A 24,897-nucleotide genomic window follows, 5' to 3' on the forward strand; every position below is an offset into this window, starting at 1 on the left:
CCCGTCCCTCTCCTCACTCCTGCGGAAGAAACGGCCCCTGTTCTTTCCGCCCCACATTGTCCTCGTGAGTGTGGAGTCCAGATCCTGTTTCCCCACAGAGACTCTGCAAAAAACATGGGGCCCAGAGCTGAAGGCAGCTCCAGGTGGGGTCACCCGGGGGCAGGGCAGAGCGGCTCCGTCCCCTCCCACACCCGTGCTCCCGCTACTGCAGCCTCAGCGCCGCGGCCCGGGCGGGTCCATCTGCAGACGCCAAGGTCCCTGCCGCAGCGTGTCTCTTCTGCTCCTCACGGCACGCGCCGGGCTCCCCAGAATCTGGCCTGGGCCCCCCGTCTCACGCTGGCTCCCCGCAGGTGGGAGGTGGACCCTGACTACTGCGAGGAGGTGAAGCAGACACCGCCCTACGACAGCAGCCACCGCATCCTGGACGTCATGGACATGACGATCTTCGACTTCCTCATGGGTACGTCCCACAGGGGCATGGGGTCCCCGTGTCACTCGCCTTGTGTGGAGCGGATGCACGCAGGGCTCTGCAGGGCACACTCCGTGGCATGGCCCGGCTGCGGTCCCGTGGCCTGTGAAGGGGCCAGATTGCTTAGAGGTCACGCTGGCAGGAGGAGATGCCGCTCTGCCCAGCACAGAGGCCTCTGAGCTACGTGGCCCAGCTCCCCACCAGCTGTGACACTTTCTGCCTCTCTCCGCAGGAAACATGGACCGTCACCACTACGAGACTTTTGAGAAGTTTGGGAATGAAACGTTCATCATCCACTTAGATAATGGAAGAGGGTGAGCCTGTCCTCGCCCCTGCACACCCAGGGAAGGGCCAGCCACCTCCCAGCTACCTGCAGCCCACCTGAGACCCTGGGGACGGGGGGAGCAGACCCTCCAGTGGAGGGATGGGAATGTCGCAAAGGCCCATCTCAGAGCCAGATGCAGAGGGCGGCCCCAGGCCCCAACCAGGAGGGAGGGCCGCCCCAGGAGTGGGACCTCCGAGGCACAGGAATGCTGCAGACCAAGTCCTGGCAGAGCTGGTGTTACCTGGGAAACGGAGGCCAGGAGAGGCTGCTGGTAGGAAGAGCAGGACCGTGCAGAATAGATGGGCCTCTGCCTGCACACGGTACCTGGAGCCAGCCGGCCGGGGATAGACGGCCTCTGCGGCCGCTGCTGGCCTGCCTCGGGGGGTCTTGGGCGGTGCTGTGAGACCCTGGTGACCAGGGAGGGTGACCCCTAATAAGCAAAGCACGGAGGCGAGTAACTCGGGCAGGAGGACGTCCATTCCCAGGCTCGGAGGCCTCAGAGAGATGGACTTTGGGCACCTCAATAGCTAAACTGTGGGCTGACGCTCCCTGGAGCCATCTCAACTCGGCTGCCCAGGACCCTTCCCCAGGCCAGAGGCCAGGACCCCACATACAGGGCTGGGGACAGGCGGGGTGGACCCACTGCCTGGGGTGCTGGAGATGGGCGGGGTGGACTCGCTGCCTGGGGTGTCGGGTACAGGCAGGTGGACCCATGGCCCAGCTCCCAGCCCAGCAGCCTGTTAGGAACCTTGTACAGGGGCCCTTGACAATTCTGCTCTTCTTCTGGAAGGTTTGGGAAGTATTCGCACGACGAGCTCTCCATCCTGGTGCCGCTACAGCAGTGCTGCAGGTACAGCCCCTGCCAGAGCCGGCTCCAGCTCCACCCTCCTCCCTGCTGCGCAGGAGACAGAGGAGGCCACAGCCTTCCCCACCCCACCCCGGCCATCACATGGGAGAGAAAAGGCCCCGAATTCAACCACAGCCCCAAATTCGACCCACACCCTCACTCGGCGGCCTGGAGGCGCAGACCTCACCCGCCCACCACCCCAGGCCCATCCAGCTCGAGCCCTCTCGGGCCTCCACTCCGTGTCCATCCTGCCACCCCAGTTACAGAGAGAGCTCGAGGGCAGGGCAGACACCAGCTGAGACACAGGGACCCTGCTCCCCCACGCGGCTGCCGGTCTCTGCCACTGCCACCTTCTGCGGGGGTTCAGACCCCCTTTCCCCCGTTTCATGGCTGGGGACGCAGGCTTGCAGGGCAAACGCTTTGTACTTCTCTGAGGAGGCATCGCAGCGCCCGTGTTGTGCGGATGTGCTGAGCTGGGGTCGGTCTCCTGGGTGAGCGGGCCGCCCTCCTCAGGTCCCCGTCCTCCTGGGTGAGCGGGCCGCCCTCCTCACCTCCCCATCCTCCTGCCGGGCCCCTCTGGGAAATACACCGGCCACCACATCCTGCAGGGACACCCTCATCCCTTGTGCAGGTGAGAGGCGGCAGACTGCACCGGAGCAGATCACACAGCCCGGCAGCTGACGAGGTGTTGGATTGCAGGCCCCTCTCTCGCGGTCTCTCTCGTCTCTGCCGTCTCTGTCTGTGTCTGTCTCTGTCTCTCTCTGTCTCTGTCTATCTCTCTGTCTGTCTCGGTCTGCCTGTCTCTCTTTATCTGTGTCTCTTTCTGTCTGTCTGTCTGTCTGTCTGCCTTTCTCTCTCCCTCTGTCTCTTTCTCTCTGTGTCTCTCTTTCTCTGTGTATGTCTCTGTCTTTTTCTCTCTCTCTGTCTCTGTCCCCCTCTTTCTCTCTCTGTCTCTCCCCCGACTCTCTCGATCTCCCTCTCACTTTCTCTCGCTTTCCCGTGGGCAGGCATCTCCCCTGTCCCGTGCCAGGCCTGACGCCCCTCTCCTCCCCAGGATCCGGAAGTCCACCTACCTGCGTCTGCAGCTGCTGGCCAAGGAGGAGTACAAGCTGAGCCTGCTGATGGCCGAGTCTCTGCGGGGGGACCAGGTGGCACCCGTGCTGTACCAGCCGCACCTGGAGGCCCTGGACCGGCGGCTCCGCATCGTGCTAAAGGCCATCCGGGACTGCGTGGAGAGGGACGGGCTCCACAGTGTGGTGGAGGACGACCTGGACACTGAGCACAGAGCTGCCTCGGCGAGGTAGTGTCCGCCGGCCGCTGCGCTGCCCGGGACGGAGACAGAGGGGCCGGACCTCCCAGCAAGCGCATGCGCCCGTCGTGAATTCAGTGAATTCAGAGGCAGGACGGGATCATCCGGAGTCGGGAGCTGCTGCCACAGGAGGCGAGGCTCCCCAGGTCTCATAGGACACATTTTGTCAGTGTTTGACCAGAAAAGCTTGGGAAGGAAGCGCTGTCTGTGCTCACGGACAGAGGCGGCCGGCGCCGGAGGCATTCCATCCTTTCTGTAGGGAAAGGAGCCTTTATTTACTATTTTGTATTTATATATGATGAATAAGTATATAAACAGAGACGTGTACACAGACGCCAATCACCTACCAAACCAAACACGAGGACCGCCCTCCCTGGTTCTGGGGGCCCCTCAAGGCCAAGCTCACCCCTCAAGTGCTCTCACACTCGGGACCTAATTCAAGTAAAAACCCTTTCTCCTTCCTGGGGCCTCGGCTCCTGGAGGGCTGGAGGGTCTCGTCTGAGGACGGGAGGAGGCTCTCGCTGGACGTCTGGCCTGTGCGCTGGTGGACGGATGCCTACGTGGTTTTGGAGGACCCGATGACCAGGCGTCCTGCGAGTCCACCCGCTGGCCTGCAGCGCCCACCTCGGACTTGGCTGTGGACGGTTGGTGCAAGTGCATCCTGCAGGGCTGGCTGTGCGCAGCTGTGGGCTGACCTTTGCAGAGTTTTGTGGAATAGTTTGCAATGTGATAAAAGTGCAATAAAGGTACAGCAGATGTGTGTCGGCCTCATGGGGCGGGTCCCTCACACCCTGGTGTGTGGCTGCCTGTCCACCCCCTCTCCAAAGAAAAGCCAGTCCTGGAACCAGGCGTGGCCAGGAGTCGGCATTCAAGGTGGCCTGGACCCGAGGCCTGCTGGGGCCGGAGGGGGCTGCCTGCCAAGCCCTGGTGCAAACAGGCCAGGTGAGGCCCCGCCTCCAAGGCAGGGCGGTCTGTCCTGGGCTGCTCTCAGAGGCTGGGGCCGCGACCCAAAGCTGCAGCGGCCCCGAGGGCAGTCCCTGTCTGTAGCCCTGGCATGGGCGGCTTCCAGTGTTCCAGCAGGACTGGGCAGCCATGCGTGGGGCAGCTGCCCCGGGGCTGTGGTGAGTGAGGGGCACCGTGAAGGGTGCCAGCCCCTTCCCACTGCTGGCCTCGGGGCTGCAGAGATGGGGCTGGGCTCCCAGGCCAGCGTCTCCCCTGCTGGCACCGTGTGAGGGGCAGAGGCAGGAGCCAGCATCCTGGCTACCACCTGCCCAGGGTCACACGGCCCAGGAGCCCTAAGAAATCAGCTGTGGGGCCGGTCACTGTGGCCCCCTCTTCTAAGAGCCTCTGCATCCACTCACCTGTCCATTCCACAAAGTCCCTGACACCCATTTGAGCTGTGCCAGGCTGGGTGCAGCGGGGCCTGAGAGACTCAGCTCTGTCCTCATCACCGCCGCCTTGCAGAGCAGCGGGAGACGCACAGTAAATGCACAGATGGGTCACAAACAGGGCCCTGCACATGGCAAGGAAGTCGGCGAGGGCAGAGGATGCGCCAGGCAGACATTGCGTGTGGGGCAGCCAGGGAGGTGCTGTGGCCCCATCATCCACTGGCTGGAGCCGGCCCCCCCATGTCTCTGTTTGGGACTGAACCAAAAGAGGTGATTCAGTGGCGGGAGGGTTCGGGTGGTCCCGGTCCAATCTGACGAGAGCCCTTATGAGGAGAGGAGACACAGGGACGGCCCCGTGAGGACACGGAGAGGATGACGTCCACGAGCCACAGAGAGGCCTGGAGGAACCAGCCCTGCCGTGCAGTGACCTCGGACTCCAGCTTCCGGGACTGCCTGTGGTTGAAGCCACCCCATCTGTCCATGGTGCTGTCATGGCATCCTGAGCGGACTCATGCAGGCAGCCTCCAGGAGGGGCTTCAAGGGGCCCCATGAAGGACGGGAGGCAGTGATGCCAGGAGCAGGGCCGGGGGCGCAGGTGGAGAAACACAGCGGCCGTGCCCACCCTGCCATGTGGGGCTGGCCCAACAGTGCCAATGTCGGGACCCACAGCCGTGATAGAATTAAGTTAGTGTTTAAACAGACGTGCCCCAGAGTCTGGACTGATAGAGGGGAGTGCTCTGTGCAGAAGCAGCTGTCGCCATCATCCGGCTACCACCGCCAGGGTAGCAACCACAGGGGAGGAAAAGTGTGCAGATTCCAGGGCCTGGGAGAGACCAGCAGGACCTGCTGCAGGGCTGGAGGTGGGGAGAAGAGAAGGAGAAAGTGTGACCTCCAGGATCTGACTTCAGCCACGGCATGGGGCGCCCTTCACTGTGGGGTGTTGGAGGAAGACCCAGAGGGGCAGGGAGGAGGCGTGCAGTGTCCCCGCTGGCACCAGATGACAGCGGGGCTGGGTATAAAACATGGTGCTGCCAGCAAGGAGCTGGAACGTGGAGCCACAGCGAAGGGAGGAGGGTGCACACGAGGCCTATGACAGCTCATGCACGGCTGGAGTCTGGGTAAGTGGAGGGGCAGCAAGGGTGGGGTTGATGGTCCAGACAGAGCAGACGACTCTGGCTGTCCACTATGGAAGGACACACAAGAACCATCAAGCGTGTGAGAGCCTTTGGCATGAGAGACACAAAGCCACAGGGAAACACATGGTGTGGAGACTGTGCTGAGAGCAGAGATGCAGAGATGCAGAGACAGCAGAGATGCAGAGACAGCAGAGAGTGGACGAACGAGGAGGGTGTGGGGTGGCTGGGGATGGCGTGAGGTCCAGGGAACAGGAGGGGCTCTCGTGCACCAGTATGGGTGGAGAAATCAAACAGGATGAAGCCTCGACAGAAGGAACAGGACACGAGACTGAGGAAGCTCCCAGAGAGCAGCGAGGGAGACCAGTGGCTGGAAAATGAGAAAACAAAGCCACTGAGGCCCCAGCAGCAGCCCCAGTGCCAACCAGCAGCGGGCACAGGACAGAGAAGAGGAAGCCGCAGAAGCCCCAGTGCCAACCAGCAGCGGGCACGGGACAGAGAAGAGGAAGCTGCAGCAGCCCCAGCGCCGACCAGCAGCGGGCACTGGACAGAGAAGAGGAAGCCGCAGAAGCCCCAGTGCCAACCAGCAGCGGGCACGGGACAGAGAAGAGGAAGCGGCTGCAGCCCCAGTGCCGACCAGCAGAGGGCACGGGACAGAGAAGAGGAAGCCGCAGAAGCCCCAGTGCCAACCAGCAGCGGGCACGGGACAGAGAAGAGGAAGCGGCTGCAGCCCCAGTGCCAACCAGCAGCGGGCACGGGACAGAGAAGAGGAAGCCGCAGAAGCCCCAGTGCCAACCAGCAGCGGGCACGGGACAGAGAAGAGGAAGCGGCTGCAGCCCCGGTGCCGACCAGCAGCGGGCACTGGACAGAGAAGAGGAAGCGGCTGCAGCCCCGGTGCCGACCAGCAGCGGGCACAGGACAGAGAAGAGGAAGTGAGGAAATGGAAGAAGAGGGTTGACCTGAGCTGAAGGACATGAGCTTCCACGTGAAATAGCCCCAGGGCCGGGCACGGTGGCGCACGCCTGTAATCCCAGCACTTTGGGAGGCTGAGGCAGGAGGATTCCTTGAGCCCAGGAGTTCGAGACCAGCCTGAGCAACACAGTGAGACCCACCCCTCCATCTCCACAAAAAATAAAAAAATTAGCCAGACACAGTGGCTCACACCTGTAGTCCCAGCTGCCCCAGAGGCTAAAGCAGGAGGCTCACTGGAGCACAGGAGGCTGAGGCTGCCGTGAGCTACGATTGCACCACTGCACTCCAGCCTGGGCGACAGGGTGAGACTGTGTCTCAAAAGAAGAAAAAAGAAAAAACTAATAGCTAAAAGTAAATAAATAGTCCCGGTTTCCAGCAGAATAAAAGGAAGGTCAGCAGAAAGGCCAGGACGGCCTGAAGGAACTTCAGGGCTGGGGCTGTGGGGTGGAGCCGTCCCTTCCGGATGCCAAGCGAATGGACCTCCCCGCAGAAGCACACAGGTGAGGGGATGAAGTCACGTTCCACACACAGGATTTAGACACGGCTCGTGGCCCATGCACCCGTAACCAGGATGTACGTTGGGGAGAAGGAGGAATGGGGCACAGTGGGGCGGCAGAGGCCCCGGGGTGCTGACGAGAGGAGCCCCGAGGGGGACATGGAGACAGGAGCAAGAGGACCCTGCAGAGAGGGGCGGGCGCCCGCCCAGAAGAACAGGCCAGGGGAAGAGGTGGGGATCCTGGCACGGCCAGGACGCCGTGGCTCAGCCTTGAGTGCGGCCACAGACGCATCGTAACAGGAGCACCCAACGTCATTTTTCCATCAAGAAGAAGACGGCGATATCACCGTACTGGGGAAGGGAGTGTTTGAGTGGGGAGATGTTGAGCTGTGACGTAAGCCTGTTATTTGGAAACATGGAGGTAAATACAAAAAACAAACACGCCCAGCAAAACAAAGAAGGTGATTTTCTCTGGGTCTTTGCCAGGGGCAGGAGGGATAGGAGGGGCAGGAGAGGTAGGAGGGGCGGGAGGGGTAGGAGGGGCGGGAGGGGTAGGAGGGGCGGGAGGGGTAGGAGGGGCGGGAGGGGTAGGAGGGGCGGGAGGGGTAGGAGGGGCGGGAGGGGTAGGAGGGGCAGGAGGGGCAGGGCCTGCTGGGTTTCATCATTGCGGTGCAATTTCAGACTTTTTAAGCACTATTCACTGATTTGATACAAAGTCAGAATGCAGTTTGACACCCACTAGCCGGGCCAGAGCTGACAGCCTCCTGGGGAGGGATCAGCCCAGCCCCACGGCAGCCCTGGTGCACACCCACAGTGAGACCTGAGTTCATCTTTTACCTGTTTTGCTCCTCACAGTTACTCGGGGGTAGGAATTGTGGCCCCGTGTGCCCACGTCATAGTTGTGTAAACCGGGGCTCAGACAGTGGGACGACTTTCTGGAGCTCAATACGGATAGTGCCTGCGTGTGGACCCCGCCCGGACAGCCGCCCTCTTCCCACCTACCCGTTAACACCCATGCCGCACCCAGAGCCACCCACCCGCAGAACAGGTGCTGCAGAGAGGGGGTGGGGGGATGAGACCAAGGGCTGAGGAACAAAATGAAGAAAAATGGCTTTCAATTAAGTTCTTTCCCTTGGTGCGGGCTGCTTCCCACGGAGCACTAAGCTGCCACTTTGTCCGCAGGTAGGACAGTGTCTTGCCAGAGGGGCCGACGAGAAGCGTGGGGGTTGAAATTCAAACATGATTTTTTACAAAGCAGGGGAAAACCTGGGATTTCACTTCACAGAATTGAGAGTCAGGAAGGGAGTGGCTCACAAGGGGGGCTCCTGCCTGGCGCTGGGACCCCCGCCCCTGAGCCATCGGGGCTGCGCCCCTGGCAAAGACCACAGAGCTGAAGGTGGGCACCACTTTTCTCTGAATTAAAGTAAATGAAGGAAGAAATAAATAAATATATGAATGGGGACTCGTGTGTGGCCTGGCCCTCCAGGGCCATGGGACAAGATCTGAAGAACAGGCTGCTGGGGAATGCGGATGGTGGGCACAGCCCAGCCAGGATGCAGAAGCCTGCTCTGAACACAGAGGACACGGCCCACCCCAGCCCACAGCCCACAGCCCAGCCCGGCTGCAGAAGCCTGCTCTGGACACAGAGGACACGGCCCACCCCAGCCCACAGCCCACAGCCCACAGCCCAGTCCGGCTGCAGAAGCCTGCTCTGGACACAGAGGACACGGCCCACCCCAGCCCACAGCCCACAGCCCAGTCCGGCTGCAGAAGCCTGCTCTGGACACAGAGGACACGGCCCACCCCAGCCCACAGCCCACAGCCCACAGCCCAGTCCGGCTGCAGAAGCCTGCTCTGGACACAGAGGACACGGCCCACCCCAGCCCACAGCCCACAGCCCAGTCCGGCTGCAGAAGCCTGCTCTGGACACAGAGGACACTGCCTGGCCCGAGACCACGTCACAGAAGGGCAGGGTTCCTGGCCCTCCCAGGGAGCTCCCTGGAGGCACCTGCGCCATCCTCACCTGGGAGTGAGCTCCATATGCAGATTCCCGGGCCAGGTCCCCAAGCCCAAGTACAGAGGTTGGGGGCAGAGGCCTTCAGCTACCCAGGGTCCTGGATGCAGGGGCTCCCAGGCTGTCCTTTTGGGACTCACGGCTCAGCCCTTCCCCACCTCCTGGGGGGACCTCCCCGGAGTACCCTGACTGCACAGACACCCTTGGCACACCTGGCCTGCAGCCAGTCCGTTCCACAGAACCCCCAAGCCACTGTCCCCCAGGAGGGCCTTCACCAGGGCAGACGACAAGAGAAGGTTCCAGAAGCCTCTGCCTGCCCAGGTGGGCCTGAGAGGGGCGAGGAAGATGGATGGGCCCAGACCAAGCGATTGTCTGAGGAGCAGAGTTCCATCTCCCAGTGTGTGGGGGATGCGGACATCTTCCTGTACACAGAGGGCTCTGCTGACCCTTTCAGTGACAGGGGAAGGGCACCCGCATTTGGAAGAAGGGGCTTGTAGCCTGCCGCCTGCTGGGAGGGCGTCCTCCAGAAGGGGAGGCTCTGCTCCTGCCCTCGCAGCTTGTCCTGAAGTAGCCCCTGGGAAAAGTGGGAGAGGAATTAGGAGAGCCCCAGGGCTGCTGCTGTGTGGGGTCTGGGCGTGGCGGTGCCCGCTGGGCCCGTACCAGCCATACCCTAGCCTAGGTTGCCCAGGTCGGCCACCCAGCTAGGCTACCGTGGGGGGCTCCGGCCAGCCGGCCCCTTCCCAGAGCGCCTGCCCCGCCGGTCTCCGTGGGTCCCAGGGCTCGGCCGTCCTGTGAGCTGGAGGGACCCGCAGGTCCGCAGGTGAGCACAGGCTCCCGGGACACCTGCTCGTGTCTGGTCCGCGTGCGCCATCTAGAGGACAGCCGGGGAAAAGCAAGAACCAGCGTCCCGTGAGGGGCGGCCCCAGCCGAGAAGCAGGTGCCTTGTCCTCAGCGCCCAGGGTCAGCATGGCCCCATCGCCTCCCTCAGCCCGGCCCAGAGCCCAGGCCACGTGGAGCTTGTGCATCTCCTGCTCCTGCCTCCCCAGGACCAGCTCAGTCCTGGCAACTCCATAACTCCTGCCAGGTAACCGGGTTCTTCTCCCGTACGTCCATTCTGAAAGAACATTGTGCAAATTCAGTACCCTGCACACCAACACACCTACGACACCCTCCCTTAAACGTGGAACCAGAAGCCTGGAATTGCCCTGGAGGGCAGCGGGAGCTGTTGCGGCCCCCCCACCGGCCTTCCGGAGCCTCCGAAGCCCCCCTGCATGCATGGCGCCTTGGGGCCTTTGCATGGCCGCCCCCTGAAGCTCTGCGCCTGCCCAACCCCTTCACTTCGTTAATTCCTATCCTGACGCGGCTCACACGTTTCATCCGGGAGGATGGTTTCAGGTGCACACCACCCCGCCCAGCCAATTTTTCAATTTTTTATAGAGATGGGGTCTTTCTGCGCTGCTCAAGTTGGTTGTCTCAAACTCCTGGCTTCAAGTGATCCTTCTGCCTCAGCCTCCCCAAAATGCTGGGATTCCAGGCATGAGCCACCGTGTCCAACCCCGTTTTATAAATAAGATCATGTTCTGAGGTTCTGGGAGGACATGAATGTTGGGGGCACACATTTAACTCACTACTGTCTTCCAATCCAGATGAATTTTCTCTCCCTTTCATAGCTCAGTCCATTTTGTTTTTAAGCGTGCTGTGATTCTTAACGAGGATAGCAAGTGCCACTCCCCATTCGGAGTAGACCATCGTCTCATTTAGAAGAGACGGCGTGCATTAGGTACAAAAACTCTAAGGTGTGTAGATATGAATGTGGCAGAGACACAAATTAACTGTGAATCGCAGCTGTCATCCAGGGCAGATTTCCAAAAGAGGCGCTATCTGTCTAAACGGCAAGAAACATTTATTGTAACTCACGGCTATGGTGCCTTCCAGATTTTCGGGAAGTAAAAGGCCATGATTGGTGTCCCCCGAGGCACAGAAATCCTTATTTCGGAGGAAAAGCTGCACACCAGCCAGGGTGGCTGAGAACCCTGCCCTGAAGAACAAATCCAACTTTCCCTCAGCCACACCTCAAAGACTATGAACATAAACAGAGCCTCACTCCCTACATCCCAGGCTGAAGGCCGCAGCTCAAACCTGCACAGTCCTGAGGCCCTGCATGTTCTGCCTGACCCTGTGTTTATGTATTGGCCACGTGCAGAAATCCTGCAATCAATGAGAGATACATTTGAGTGTCTATAAACTCAACACATGTTTACTGAGCACCTACTATGTTACAAATGCCCTTGATGCTAGGGACGGGATGGGGAGCAAGACAGGCTCTGTCCTAGGAGGATGCGGTCCTGGGACACGCCAGCAGGTCAGGGCAAGTGCACGAAAGCCGTAGGCTTCAGACTTTATTGGCGACAACCGGGACCACTGGAGGACATTCGGCAAGTCTCTGGAGTGCACAAAACGGAGGTTCTCCTCCTGTCTCCATTACACTCTCCTCCTGTCTCCATTACACTCTCCTCCTGTCTCCATTACACTCTCCTCCTGTCTCCTTTACGCTCTCCTCCTGTCTCCATTACACTCTCCTCCTGTCTCCATTACACTCTCCTCCTGTCTCCTTTACACTCTCCTCCTGTCTCCATTACACTCTCCTCCTGTCTCCTTTACGCTCTCCTCCTGTCTCCATTACACTCTCCTCCTGTCTCCTTTACACTCTCCTCCTGTCTCCTTTACACTCTCCTCCTGTCTCCTTTACGCTCTCCTCCTGTCTCCATTACACTCTCCTCCTGTCTCCATTACACTCTCCTCCTGTCTCCTTTACACTCTCCTCCTGTCTCCTTTACACTCTCCTCCTGTCTCCATTACACTCTCCTCCTGTCTCCATTACACTCTCCTCCTGTCTCCTTTACACTCTCCTCCTGTCTCCATTACACTCTCCTCCTGTCTCCATTACACTCTCCTCCTGTCTCCATTACACTCTCCTCCTGTCTCCTTTACACTCTCCTCCTGTCTCCTTTACACTCTCCTCCTGTCTCCTTTACGCTTTCCTCCTGTCTCCATTACACTCTCCTCCTGTCTCCATTACACTCTCCTCCTGTCTCCATTACACTCTCCTCCTGTCTCCTTTACACTCTCCTCCTGTCTCCTTTACACTCTCCTCCTGTCTCCATTACACTCTCCTCCTGTCTCCTTTACACTCTCCTCCTGTCTCCTTTACGCTCTCCTCCTGTCTCCATTACGCTCTCCTCCTGTCTCCATTACAGTCTCCTCCTGTCTCCTTTACACTCTCCTCCTGTCTCCATTACACTCTCCTCCTGTCTCCATTACACTCTCCTCCTGTCTCCATTACACTCTCCTCCTGTCTCCATTACACTCTCCTCCTGTCTCCATTACACTCTCCTCCTGTCTCCATTACACTCTCCTCCTGTCTCCTTTACACTCTCCTCCTGTCTCCTTTACACTCTCCTCCTGTCTCCATTACACTCTCCTCCTGTCTCCTTTACACTCTCCTCCTGTCTCCTTTACGCTTTCCTCCTGTCTCCATTACACTCTCCTCCTGTCTCCTTTACACTCTCCTCCTGTCTCCTTTACACTCTCCTCCTGTCTCCTTTACACTCTCCTCCTGTCTCCTTTACGCTTTCCTCCTGTCTCCATTACACTCTCCTCCTGTCTCCATTACACTCTCCTCCTGTCTCCATTACACTCTCCTCCTGTCTCCATTACACTCTCCTCCTGTCTCCATTACACTCTCCTCCTGTCTCCATTACACTCTCCTCCTGTCTCCTTTACACTCTCCTCCTGTCTCCTTTACGCTTTCCTCCTGTCTCCATTACACTCTCCTCCTGTCTCCTTTACGCTCTCCTCCTGTCTCCATTACGCTCTCCTCCTGTCTCCTTTACACTCTCCTCCTGTCTCCTTTACACTCTCCTCCTGTCTCCTTTACACTCTCCTCCTGTCTCCATTACACTCTCCTCCTGTCTCCATTACACTCTCCTCCTGTCTCCTTTACACTCTCCTCCTGTCTCCTTTACACTCTCCTCCTGTCTCCATTACACTCTCCTCCTGTCTCCTTTACACTCTCCTCCTGTCTCCTTTACACTCTCCTCCTGTCTCCATTACACTCTCCTCCTGTCTCCTTTACACTCTCCTCCTGTCTCCTTTACACTCTCCTCCTGTCTCCATTACACTCTCCTCCTGTCTCCATTACACTCTCCTCCTGTCTCCTTTACACTCTCCTCCTGTCTCCATTACACTCTCCTCCTGTCTCCATTACACTCTCCTCCTGTCTCCTTTACACTCTCCTCCTGTCTCCATTACACTCTCCTCCTGTCTCCATTACACTCTCCTCCTGTCTCCATTACACTCTCCTCCTGTCTCCTTTACACTCTCCTCCTGTCTCCTTTACACTCTCCTCCTGTCTCCATTACACTCTCCTCCTGTCTCCATTACACTCTCCTCCTGTCTCCTTTACACTCTCCTCCTGTCTCCTTTACACTCTCCTCCTGTCTCCATTACACTCTCCTCCTGTCTCCTTTACACTCTCCTCCTGTCTCCTTTACGCTTTCCTCCTGTCTCCATTACACTCTCCTCCTGTCTCCTTTACGCTCTCCTCCTGTCTCCTTTACACTCTCCTCCTGTCTCCATTACACTCTCCTCCTGTCTCCTTTACACTCTCCTCCTGTCTCCTTTACACTCTCCTCCTGTCTCCTTTACGCTTTCCTCCTGTCTCCATTACACTCTCCTCCTGTCTCCATTACACTCTCCTCCTGTCTCCATTACACTCTCCTCCTGTCTCCTTTACACTCTCCTCCTGTCTCCTTTACACTCTCCTCCTGTCTCCATTACACTCTCCTCCTGTCTCCTTTACACTCTCCTCCTGTCTCCATTACACTCTCCTCCTGTCTCCTTTACACTCTCCTCCTGTCTCCTTTACGCTCTCCTCCTGTCTCCATTACACTCTCCTCCTGTCTCCATTACACTCTCCTCCTGTCTCCTTTACGCTCTCCTCCTGTCTCCTTTACACTCTCCTCCTGTCTCCATTACACTCTCCTCCTGTCTCCTTTACACTCTCCTCCTGTCTCCTTTACGCTTTCCTCCTGTCTCCATTACACTCTCCTCCTGTCTCCATTACACTCTCCTCCTGTCTCCATTACACTCTCCTCCTGTCTCCTTTACACTCTCCTCCTGTCTCCTTTACACTCTCCTCCTGTCTCCATTACACTCTCCTCCTGTCTCCTTTACACTCTCCTCCTGTCTCCTTTACACTCTCCTCCTGTCTCCTTTACACTCTCCTCCTGTCTCCATTACACTCTCCTCCTGTCTCCTTTACACTCTCCTCCTGTCTCCATTACACTCTCCTCCTGTCTCCTTTACACTCTCCTCCTGTCTCCATTACACTCTCCTCCTGTCTCCTTTACACTCTCCTCCTGTCTCCATTACACTCTCCTCCTGTCTCCTTTACACTCTCCTCCTGTCTCCTTTACACTCTCCTCCTGTCTCCTTTACACTCTCCTCCTGTCTCCTTTACACTCTCCTCCTGTCTCCTTTACACTCTCCTCCTGTCTCCATTACACTCTCCTCCTGTCTCCATTACACTCTCCTCCTGTCTCCATTACACTCTCCTCCTGTCTCCTTTACGCTTTCCTCCTGTCTCCATTACACTCTCCTCCTGTCTCCTTTACACTCTCCTCCTGTCTCCTTTACACTCTCCTCCTGTCTCCTTTACGCTTTCCTCCTGTCTCCATTACACTCTCCTCCTGTCTCCATTACACTCTCCTCCTGTCTCCATTACACTCTCCTCCTGTCTCCTTTACACTCTCCTCCTGTCTCCTTTACACTCTCCTCCTGTCTCCATTACACTCTCCTCCTGTCTCCTTTACACTCTCCTCCTGTCTCCATTACACTCTCCTCCTGTCTCCTTTACACTCTCCTCCTGTCTCCACTACACTCTCCTCCTGTCTCCATTACACTCTCCTCCTGTCTCCTTTACACTCTCCTCCTGTCTCCTTTACACTCTCCTCCTGTCTCCATTACACTCTCCTCCTGTCTCCTTTACACTCTCCTCCTGTCTCCATTACACTCTCCTCCTGTCTCCTTTACACTCTCCTCCTGTCTCCACTACACTCTCCTCCTGTCTCCATTACACTCTCCTCCTGTCTCCATTACACTCTCCTCCTGTCTCCTTTACACTCTCCTCCTGTCTCCATTACACTCTCCTCCTGTCTCCATTACACTCTCCTCCTGTCTCCTTTACACTCTCCTCCTGTCTCCTTTACACTCTCCTCCTGTCTCCATTACACTCTCCTCCTGTCTCCATTACACTCTCCTCCTGTCTCCTTTACACTCTCCTCCTGTCTCCTTTACACTCTCCTCCTGTCTCCTTTACACTCTCCTCCTGTCTCCTTTACACTCTCCTCCTGTCTCCATTACACTCTCCTCCTGTCTCCATTACACTCTCCTCCTGTCTCCATTACACTCTCCTCCTGTCTCCATTACACTCTCCTCCTGTCTCCATTACACTCTCCTCCTGTCTCCTTTACGCTTTCCTCCTGTTTCCTTTACGCTTTCCTGGCTGCTGGAGGACGGCTCAGCGGGCCCTGAATCCCCACAGTCAGAGCAGGTCACTGACCTCCGTGCCGCAGCCTTGATTCATGAGACTGCTGAGTCCAAGACATGACTCAAAGCTCTGCCCTTGACCCTGGACTCAGTCGCTCCCTCCTGAGGCTTAGGCTGCAGGGGATTTCTCCATTCTCTGCCCTCCTTCCATGGCCCCGGCTTGCTTCGCTGGTGGGAAAGGCAGGGAAGGGGCCAGGGGTGCTGAGTAGAACCTTGAAGCTGCCTCCACAATCAGGTCAGCAGTGCATGAAGACCCTCCTCTCATCTGGGGTCATCTCCTCCTTGGTCTGGTCCCGGAGGGGTTTGGGTACCTTCCTCTCATCTGGGGTCATCTCCTCCTCAGTCTGGTCCCGGAGGTGTCTGGAGACCCTCCTCTCATCTGGGGTCATCTCCTCCTCAGTCTGGTCCCGGAGGGGTTTGGGTACCTTCCTCTCATCTGGGGTCATCTCCTCCTCAGTCTGGTCCCAGAGGGGTTTGGGGACCCTCCTCTCATCTGGGGTCATCTTCTCCTCGGTCTGGTCCCGGAGGTGTCTGGAGACCCTCCTCTTTCCTGGGGTCATCGCCTCTGTGGTATGGTTCTGGAGGTTTCTGGAGACCCTCCTTTCTCCTGGGGTCATGTGTTAGCTCTTTGCACCTCTCCTTGCCCAAGGGCTCACAGAGACCCCCTCCATTCCTGGTGGCCGCGGCAGCCCGTCTTAGCCCAGGGAGCCCAGAGCTCACCCTTGGCCTCTCACTGCTGGCCACTCTCCTGGCCCTCTCCTGTCCTTCCTCTGCCACATGGCGTCCATGGGAAACATTCGCCCAGCAGCTGTCCGTGGAACCTGCAAGGGGCAGCCATGGCAAAGCCACCCTCTCCTCGCCCACCTTTCTTTCTTTCTGTTTATTTATTTATTTTTGAGACAGAGTCTCACTCTGTCACCCAGGCTGGAGTCCAGTGCCACGATCTCGGCTCACTGCAACCTCCACCTCCCGGGTTCAAACAATTCTCCTGCCTCAGCCTCCCAAGTAGCTGGGATTACAGGCATCCACCACCACCACACCTGGCAGATTTTTCGTATCTTTAGTACAGATGGGGTTTCATCATGCTGGTCAGGCTGGTCTCGAACTCCTGACCTTGTGATCTGCCGGCCTTGGCCTCCCAAAGTGCTGGGATTATAGACATGAGCCACTGTGCCCGGCTTCGGCCATCTTTCTTAGCTGTAAGTCAGGGCCTCTGGGCCTGATCCCCACAGGGACCAGAGGTGAGAACGAGGACACCCACAGTGGAACCCGGGCCATCTCTCAGACCTCCTGCCAGCTCCAGCTCCAGCTGGCCAAGGGGCCCAGAGTCATGGTCTGGTCTTCCAAACACCCTTTGTGAGTTCTACATGGGGTGGGGCTGCGGTGTCTGCCTCCCAGACACTAGGGAAGTTCCCACTGTGTAATCTGGGACCCGTCAGAAGTTTCTGTAAGGAGGCAAGCCCACCTCTGCCTTCCCTAAGTTTCTGGCAGAGTGGACGAGGACATCTTCCCCCACCTCCAGCCTCCCCAACCCCAGCGGCCTCTCCTGCCCTCTGGCCCGGAGGCAGAACCTCCCACGGCCACCCAGGCTGGCCAGCTGCTACTGTCATTCCCAGAGACCTGTGCCACAATTCCTCAAGGTCAGCTCAGCCTGGGTGAAATTCGTTCATTCTTTAATTCCTCTCAGTGAAAGTTTGAAAGTCTGCAAACGGAGTTTCCTGCTTAAAGAACAAACAACAACAACAAAACACACACACACAAAGTTGGGGGCGTGTTTTAGATTAGAGGAGAACAAACTGATATAACGATCAGTACAATATGTGATCTGTGAGTACTTGGATCTACAAATATGCTAATAACTTTCATAGGCAGAGGCAGGAGGATTGCTTGAGACCAGGAGTTGGAGACCAGCCTGGGCAACATAGCAAGACCCCCATCTCCCCCAAAAATTATAAAATTAGCCATGCATGGTGGTGCACACCTGTGGTCCCAGCTACTCAGGAGGCTGAGGTGGGAGGAGCCCCGGAGACTAGGACTTGGAGGCTGCTGTGACCTATGATTGCACCACTGCACTCCAGCCTGGGTGACCCTGTCTTAAAAAATAAATAAATAAAAATAAAAACAGAAGGATATTTCAAAGGATATTTTGGAAATAACTGGACAGATTTGCCTATGGGCTCTATGTCAGTGATAAGATTGTGTTGACATCCCATTTCCTGGGCCTGGCGCTGTGTCCATGGAGGAGAGCGTGCTTGTCCTTGGGAGAGGCAGGCTGAGGCCTTCAGGATGAAGTGTAATGGCATCTGCAGCTCACTTTGAAATGTTTCAGCAAAAAAATACTCACCAGGAGTTCAAGAAGATGTCTAAATTCGGCTCGGGGATGGAATTTCACCCACAGAGTATAATTAGAAAAAAACACATTTTATGCAAACTCCGCTCTTCTGTGAAGTGTGAGTCAAGATGTTCATGACTGGCGGATTTAGGAGCTGAAGCATTTGTGGGTGTTCACTGCACTGTTCTTTACACTTTTTGGTGGGTATAAGAGAGTGTGCACCGTCTTCATGAATTGTCTGGAGGAAAAGATGTGTACGCACAACTCAGGGCCCTGTTTAGGGACAGGGTCAGCTCCTGCCCGCCCATTCCCCTCTCCTCCCAGGCAGAGGCTGAGGATGTGGAGGAGGAGCGGCATCTGAGGCCCCTGCAGGGAGGAGCGGGGAGGGAGCACAGCTGAGGATGTGGAGGAGGGGCGGCACCTGAGGCCCCTGCAGGGAGGAGCGGGGAGGGAGCACAGCTGAGGATGTGGAGGAGGGACAGCATCTGAGGCCCCTGCAGGGAGGAGTGGGCAGGGAGCACGGCTGACGACGTGGAGGAGGGACAGCATCTGAGGCCCCTGCAGGGAGGAGTGGGGAGGGAGCACGGCTGAGGATGTGGAGGAGGAAGGGTGGCGTCTCAGACTCCTGCAGGGAGGAGCAGGGAGGGAGCACGGCTGAGGATGTGGAGGAGGAGCGGCACCTGAGGCCCCTGCAGGGAGGAGCGGGGAGGGAGCCCTCCAGAAACACTTCCCAAGTCCACGTGCCTGCATCCCAGATTTCCTCTACCTGGGATGGCTGCTGGACATCCCAAATTCCGCCGAAGCTGATCCCGCACTCTCCCCCACAGAAGATTCTCCCCACGCAGCCTTCCCTCATCATCAGTAACAACTCCCCTGACTCTTCTCCTCCCCCAGCACCCCTCACGCGCTGAGCTCCACTTCTGGAGATGGAAGAACAGCCCCTCCCTCCACGCCCCCACCGTGCACGTTCCCAGACACCAAAGTCACCTCCTGGTTCTGAATCCCAGCGGCCTGCACAGTGACCCTCACAGAGCCCCTCCTCAGCTCACAGTCCAAGGGACCCGTAAATGTGTGAGCAGATCACACCCCCTCTCCTTCACGCACCATCCCCATCCCACACAAGGGCGAGGCAGAGTCCTCACAAAGGCCTTCAGGGTCCTCTGCAGGTGGCCTCGGTCCACGTGCTAAGATCATCCTGCTTCTCTTCCTCTCACCGGTTCTCCTTCAGCCCCAGGCCCGGCTGCTTCTCGGTCAGTGGGCATTCACCCGCACAGCCCTCTGCCCTGTGCCTCCCTCAGCCTCGCATGGCTGGTGCGTCCCCTCTTTCGGGTCTGTGCACAGATGTCATCTCATGGGGGAGCCTACTGTGACCAGCCCATGACCACCCACACACCCATGCGTGCACACGCACACCCAGGCACACAGGGAGACTGCTGTGGCCAGCCCATGACCACCCACACACTCGTGTGCACACACACACCCAGGCACACACACCCTGGACCTGTGACCCTGCTATATTTCTTTCCCCGTAGTACTTTTCTCACCTAGATTATCATTTTAGTCACCTTTTGGTCAATAATTTTTCTCCTCCAATAGAACCTAAGCCCATGAAGATGGAAGACAGGGCAGGTTTTTTACTACCATTATTGTTCACTGGCATAGCCCAACCACGTTGACCACATTGTAAGCTCTTGATAAAAAATAAGAATGACTCCACATGACAGAAACAGCCACCAAGTGGCCAGAACGGACCAAACCACAGACCCACTCAGGCCACGAGGCATTTCTCTCTCTGCTTTCAGTACTCGATGGCCTTTGACAACTTCGTGAGGATCTCTGAGTTGACCTTACTTGGAATTCACTGAGCTTCTCGGATGTGTAGAGTTATGTATTTCATCACATATGTGACTTTTTGGCCATTATTTCTTCAGGTATCCTCTGTCCCTTCCTCACTCTCCTCTCCTTCTGGGTCTCCTATTATGCACAGTTAGGGGCTCGTCAGGGCCCACAGATCTCTCCAGCTTTGCTCATTTTTCTTTATTCATTTTTCTTTCTGATCCTCAAACCGGATAATCTCAATTGACTTGTCTTCAAGCCACTGATTTTCTTTTTCTGCCTGCTCAAATCTGCCATTGAACCTCTCTAGTGAAATTTTCATCTCAGTTATTTTAGTTTTCATCTCTAAAAGTTCTGTTTGGGTAATTTTCATAATTTCTTTTTTTTTTTTTTTTTGAGATGGAGTCGAGTCTCACTCTGTCGCCCAGGCTGGAGTGCAGTGGTGCGATCTCAGCTCACTGAAAGCTCTGCCTCCCAGGTTCACGCCATTCTCCCGCCTCAGCCTCCCGAGTAGCTGGGACTACAGGTGCCCGGCACCACACCCGGCTAATTTTTGTATTTTTAGTAAAGACACGGTTTCACCATGTTAACCAGGATAGTCTCGATCTCCTGACTTCGTGATCTGCCCACCTCGGCCTCCCAGAGTGCTGGGATTACAGGGGTGAGCCACCGCACCCAGCCAGGTAATTTTCATAATTTCTATCTCTTTATTGAAATTCTCTATTTGTTCAAACATTATCCTCCTGGTTTTCTTTCTTTGCCCATGTTAAACCCAATTAAATATGGCCTGAGAAGGACTCCATACTTCTATATGTGAGTACTTGTGGATAAACTGCAACCTAGCTTAACAGGTAGACAAGATTGAAAACCTCACTTAGGAATCTGCACCTGTAACAATAGCTGAGTCTTGGCCAATCCCAGCAGCCATAGTTCAACCACTCACACACTGCTGAGTGTTCAAACTGCATTAAAATAAGGCAAACACCAAGCTGTGACCGATCCAGCCATTCTGTACCTCACTTCTGATTTCTGTACCTCTCTTCCCTTTTTTTGTCTATAAATCTTCTTCCACCACGTGGCTGCACTGGAGCCTCTTTGAATCTGCTGTGATTCTGGGGGCTGCCTGATGTGCGAATCATTCATTGTTCAATTAAACTCTTTAAATTTAATTCAGCTGAAGTTTTTCTTTTATCACCCACTGTTTCCTTTAGCTCCTAAACATACTTTAAATAGTTGATTAAAGTCTTCGTCTAATGTCTCTGCTTCTTCAGAGAGAGGTTCAGTTTTTTTTCCTTTAGCATCTATGGGCCATAGTTTCTTGTTTCTTTGCATGCCTTGTAATTTTTTGCTGAAAAGTAGACATTTGGAATATTATGATGTAGCAGCTATGAAAATCTCCTCTCTCCCCAGATTTGGAGTAGGGAACTCCAAAATCCATCTGTTCACAAAAGCAATGAATAAACTGGCAAAAACAATTGGAACCAACGGATTGCTGCTTATGTAGTTTTTTTGGTTTCAGTTTATTTTGTTGCTGCTTATTTTTAGTATTTGTCTGTTTATTTAGTGACTTTTCTGAGTGAATTTTATGAAGTCTGTGTTCTATGCTGTGTGTGGTCAGTGAAGTCTCTGTTCTGTGAGTTCACTCTCAGCTAATGATTCCACAGAGCGAGGACTAAGCTCTGGCTTTTTCTTACCTTGCCTGTATTTCTATCTAAGGGGCCTGGGGTGTCATGCCCTACAAACCATAAATTCTCATCAGATGGGTTTTATTTAACCCTGTGTATCATGACTTACTTTCCAATCTGACTCTAGCATAACATTATGTGACAAAGAAGAAAATAAAAATAGTTTACCCCAAAACATGTTTCTTTGCCATATTCTGAAATGGCCGTGCAAAGCCGTCCTTTGTGGGGGGACATCTTGCATCTGTAGAGAATCTCTAGTAACATAGCTAGGTCTTTTTCTTCCAGGCCCTCCCAATCCTGAAGAGATTAACTGAGAGCCTAGCACCTTGTAAATGTCTGAATAGGAAACATTTGTCATTGATTGTCTCTAAGGGCAGCCATTATGAGACTCCAAAAAAACCGTGGTCTCCACAGTCTTTTATCTTAACCTGAATATTTCCTTTCTGTGGATCCCAGGTCTTTACACAAACTCAACCAACTGTCAACCAGAAAATGTTTAAATTTAGCTATAGCCTGGAAGCCCCTGAGGACCCCCTTTGAATTGTCCTCCCTTTCTGGCCAAACCAATGTATTTCTCAAATGTATTCAATTGATGTCTCATGTCTCCCCAAAATGTATAAAACCAAGTGTTAGGGACTCTTTGGGGTGTCAGTTTTCTTCCCAGAAACCTCTGTGGCTGGTGGCCCCTTTGCCCGAGGTCTTGTCCTGCATCCAGGGAGAATGAGGTATGCAGACAAGTGGAAGGTGAACAAAATGAAGAGGAGGTTTACTGAGTGTTAACATCAGCTCAGAGGGTACCCTCAGTGGGTAGCTCCTGTCTGTAGGCAGGTCATCCATTGAGTGCTCAGCTCTCATCAGAGACGAGGCCCTGGAGAGGGTAGCTCCTGTCTGTAGGCAGGTCATCCCCTCAAGTGCTCAGCTCTCATCAGAGACGAGGCCCTGGAGAGGGTAGCTCCTCTCTGTAGGCAGGTCATCCATTGAGTGTTCAGTTCTCAACAGACAGGAGGCCCTGGGGTAGTTTCTCTCTGCAACTGGCCATCCTGATGTCTGCAGCTCTCAGTGGAGAAGAGGCCTGGAGAGGGTGGCTCCTCTCTGCAGCTGGTTGTTCCAGAGTCGCTCTGCCCTCTTTGTCCTCTGGTCGTCCTCTGCCCTGCTCTGGCTGAACCCAGGGCTTGTATGGACCTCAGAGGGGGCAAGTGTACGCTGATTGGTCTACGGGTGGCCGTAGGTGGGCCTGGAAGAAGCACTATGGGTCCCCACTCCAGTCCAGGGGACCAACAGCCCAGCCTCCAGCCTTCAGGGTCTCCCTGGCTGAAGGTGGGGCCTTACTGGGGACCCGCCCCTTCCACCCAGGAATCAATCTGCCTCCTGCTGCCATTCGTGGCCCCTGGGGCTCAGCCCCAACCCCACTCCAAGATCAGAACAGGCACCCAGAGCAGAGAGAGGCCAGGCAGTGGAAGCAGATACCGAGGACTGCAGGGACCATGACTGCAGATCTGGGCCTCCCACTCTACAGAGCAGGCAGGAGCCAGGGACTAGCAGGGTCCCTGCCCCTTCTGAGTGGGTGGGGCAGGAGCTCCCCAGGTGCAGCTGCAGCCACCCTCCAAGGCACAGGCCCTGGGCATCTCTACAGCCTGTACCCTCCGGGGCCCAAGAAGGCTCCCTCCCTCCCTCCCACTGCACCCAGGCAGGCAGATCCTGCCTGCTCCTGGCCCTTCCAAGAGGACAGGGAGGCTCGGATTCACAGCTGCAGTTGGGTGGCTGTAGCCCCACCCAGGAGGCAAGGCTCCCACCAGCTACATGGGGTGTGCAGCCCAGCTGTGCCTCCCTGCTGCAGCCGGTGTGATGGAGCAGCCACTCACCTTGGGCACGTGATCACCTTGGGTACATGTTCTCAGGACCTCTGGAGGGCTGTGTTATGGGCCACTGTCACTCATTTTTGGCTCAGAATAAATCTCTTCAAATATTTTACAGAGGTTTCTGTAAAATTTCATTGACAAGAGGTTTCCTTAAACACTTGAAACACAGCACACACATGGGCAATATACCTCCCAATCTCTGAATGGGGGGCTCTGTGTGTGTTCAGGGGCATGCCTTCAACACTGAGGCAATTTTCAACTCTGCCTTAGCCTTCGTTTGCTGCTTGTGCAGAAGCTGAAGGTCAGCCAGAGGTGATCATGTAGAGCCTTCTCAGGTCTTTTCTAAACTTGTACACACTCCTGGGTATGCGCCTGGACTTCTAGATTCCAAAGAATATGCAAAAACCCTCAAAATCTATATCCTCCAAAACATCTAAATCCCCAGTCTTTCCTCCCAAGCTTTATAGCTAATCTATTGTTTGCCCCAATGGTTATCCCTTGCCCCAGGCAGTAGTGACTAATACATTTGACTTTAAATGTTTCAACAAATGCCCTATAGGGAGACACTTAAAAGCTCCAAGTTACGTGAAGGAAAGGCAAGCCCTTTGAAGCTGTCCATCCACAGCGATTGTCAGAGGCATTTGAGCCAGGGCAACCCCATCTTGAACAGGAGCTGGCTAAAATGGGGCTGAGACCTACTGGGCTGCATTCCTAGATGGTTAAGGCATTCTAAGTCACAGGATGAGACATGGGAGGTGGGCACAAGATACAGGTCATAAAGACCTTGCTGATAAAACAGGTCGCAGTGAAGGAGCCGGCCGAAACCCACCAAAACCAAGATGGTGGTGAGAGAGACCTCTGGTCGTCCTCATGGCTATGCTCCCACCAGTGCTGTGACAGTTTATAAATACCATGGCTGATGTCAGGAAGTTCCCCTAAAGGGTCTAAAAAGGGGAGGCATGAATAATCCACCCTTTGTGCAACATACCATCAAGAAATAACCATAAAAATGGGCAACCAGTGGCCCTCGGGCCTGCTCTGTCTATGGAGTAGCCATTATTTTCTTAATAAACTTTACTTTCCTAATAAACTTGTTTTCAGTTTACTCTATGGGCCTTCCCTGAATTCTTTCTTGCGTGAGATCCAAGAACCTTCTGTGGGGGTCTGGATTGGGACCCCTTTCCTGCAACACAACCGCATCTTAAAGTCTGTCCCCTCCTCTGCTGGTGCTAGACTCCTGTGCTGGGAATGTGTGCTGTTGTCTTCAAGGCCTCAAGCTGGTGAGTGGTGGATGGGCCCAGGGTAAGTGAAAAGGCCACAAAGCTTCCTTCCTGAGATTCAGCTGTGTTTTCCTGATTACGCACTCCCCTGGCGGCTGCAAGCTTTGATTAGTGTGCAGAGTTCTAAGAAAGTTGGTTCTGATTGTTTTTGCTGGTTTGTTCATTGCTTTTGAAGACAGATGGATTCAGGGTTCCCTACTCTAGCTTTTTCACTGACGTCTGTGTGGCTGGGTTTGGAAAGTTCTTTATACATTCTAGATACAGGTCCCTTCTCAGATATATGCTCACAAAGATTTTATCCCAATTTATGGCTTGTCTTTTCATTCTTTTCAGTGTCTTTTGA

The 24,897-nt window shown here is 55.6% G+C and overlaps 2 protein-coding genes across 2 annotated transcripts in view; both read left to right on the forward strand.

The window, feature by feature from the left end:
* The window catches only part of FAM20C (FAM20C golgi associated secretory pathway kinase), a 65,872-nt gene extending 62,162 nt beyond the window's left edge, over positions 1–3,710 (forward strand). Inside the window, exons 7-10 of the mRNA XM_031012947.3 lie at positions 351–460; positions 702–783; positions 1,585–1,644; positions 2,696–3,710. Coding sequence (XP_030868807.1) covers positions 351–460; positions 702–783; positions 1,585–1,644; positions 2,696–2,945 — 502 coding nt within the window. The 3' untranslated portion in view covers positions 2,946–3,710. The remainder of the gene's footprint in view (positions 1–350; positions 461–701; positions 784–1,584; positions 1,645–2,695) is intronic.
* Positions 3,711–5,769: 2,059 nt separating this feature from the next.
* On the forward strand, positions 5,770–7,409 carry LOC115935292 (calcium-binding protein 1). Its single transcript, XM_055347145.2, has one exon. The coding sequence runs from the start codon at positions 5,770–5,772 to the stop codon at positions 6,427–6,429; it is 660 nt and encodes a 219-aa protein (XP_055203120.2). The 3' UTR covers positions 6,430–7,409.
* The last annotated feature ends 17,488 nt before the right edge of the window (positions 7,410–24,897 follow it).

The sequence above is a fragment of the Gorilla gorilla genome, chromosome 6 (genome assembly GCF_029281585.2).
Source record: "Gorilla gorilla gorilla isolate KB3781 chromosome 6, NHGRI_mGorGor1-v2.1_pri, whole genome shotgun sequence".
Lineage (NCBI taxonomy): Eukaryota > Metazoa > Chordata > Mammalia > Primates > Hominidae > Gorilla > Gorilla gorilla.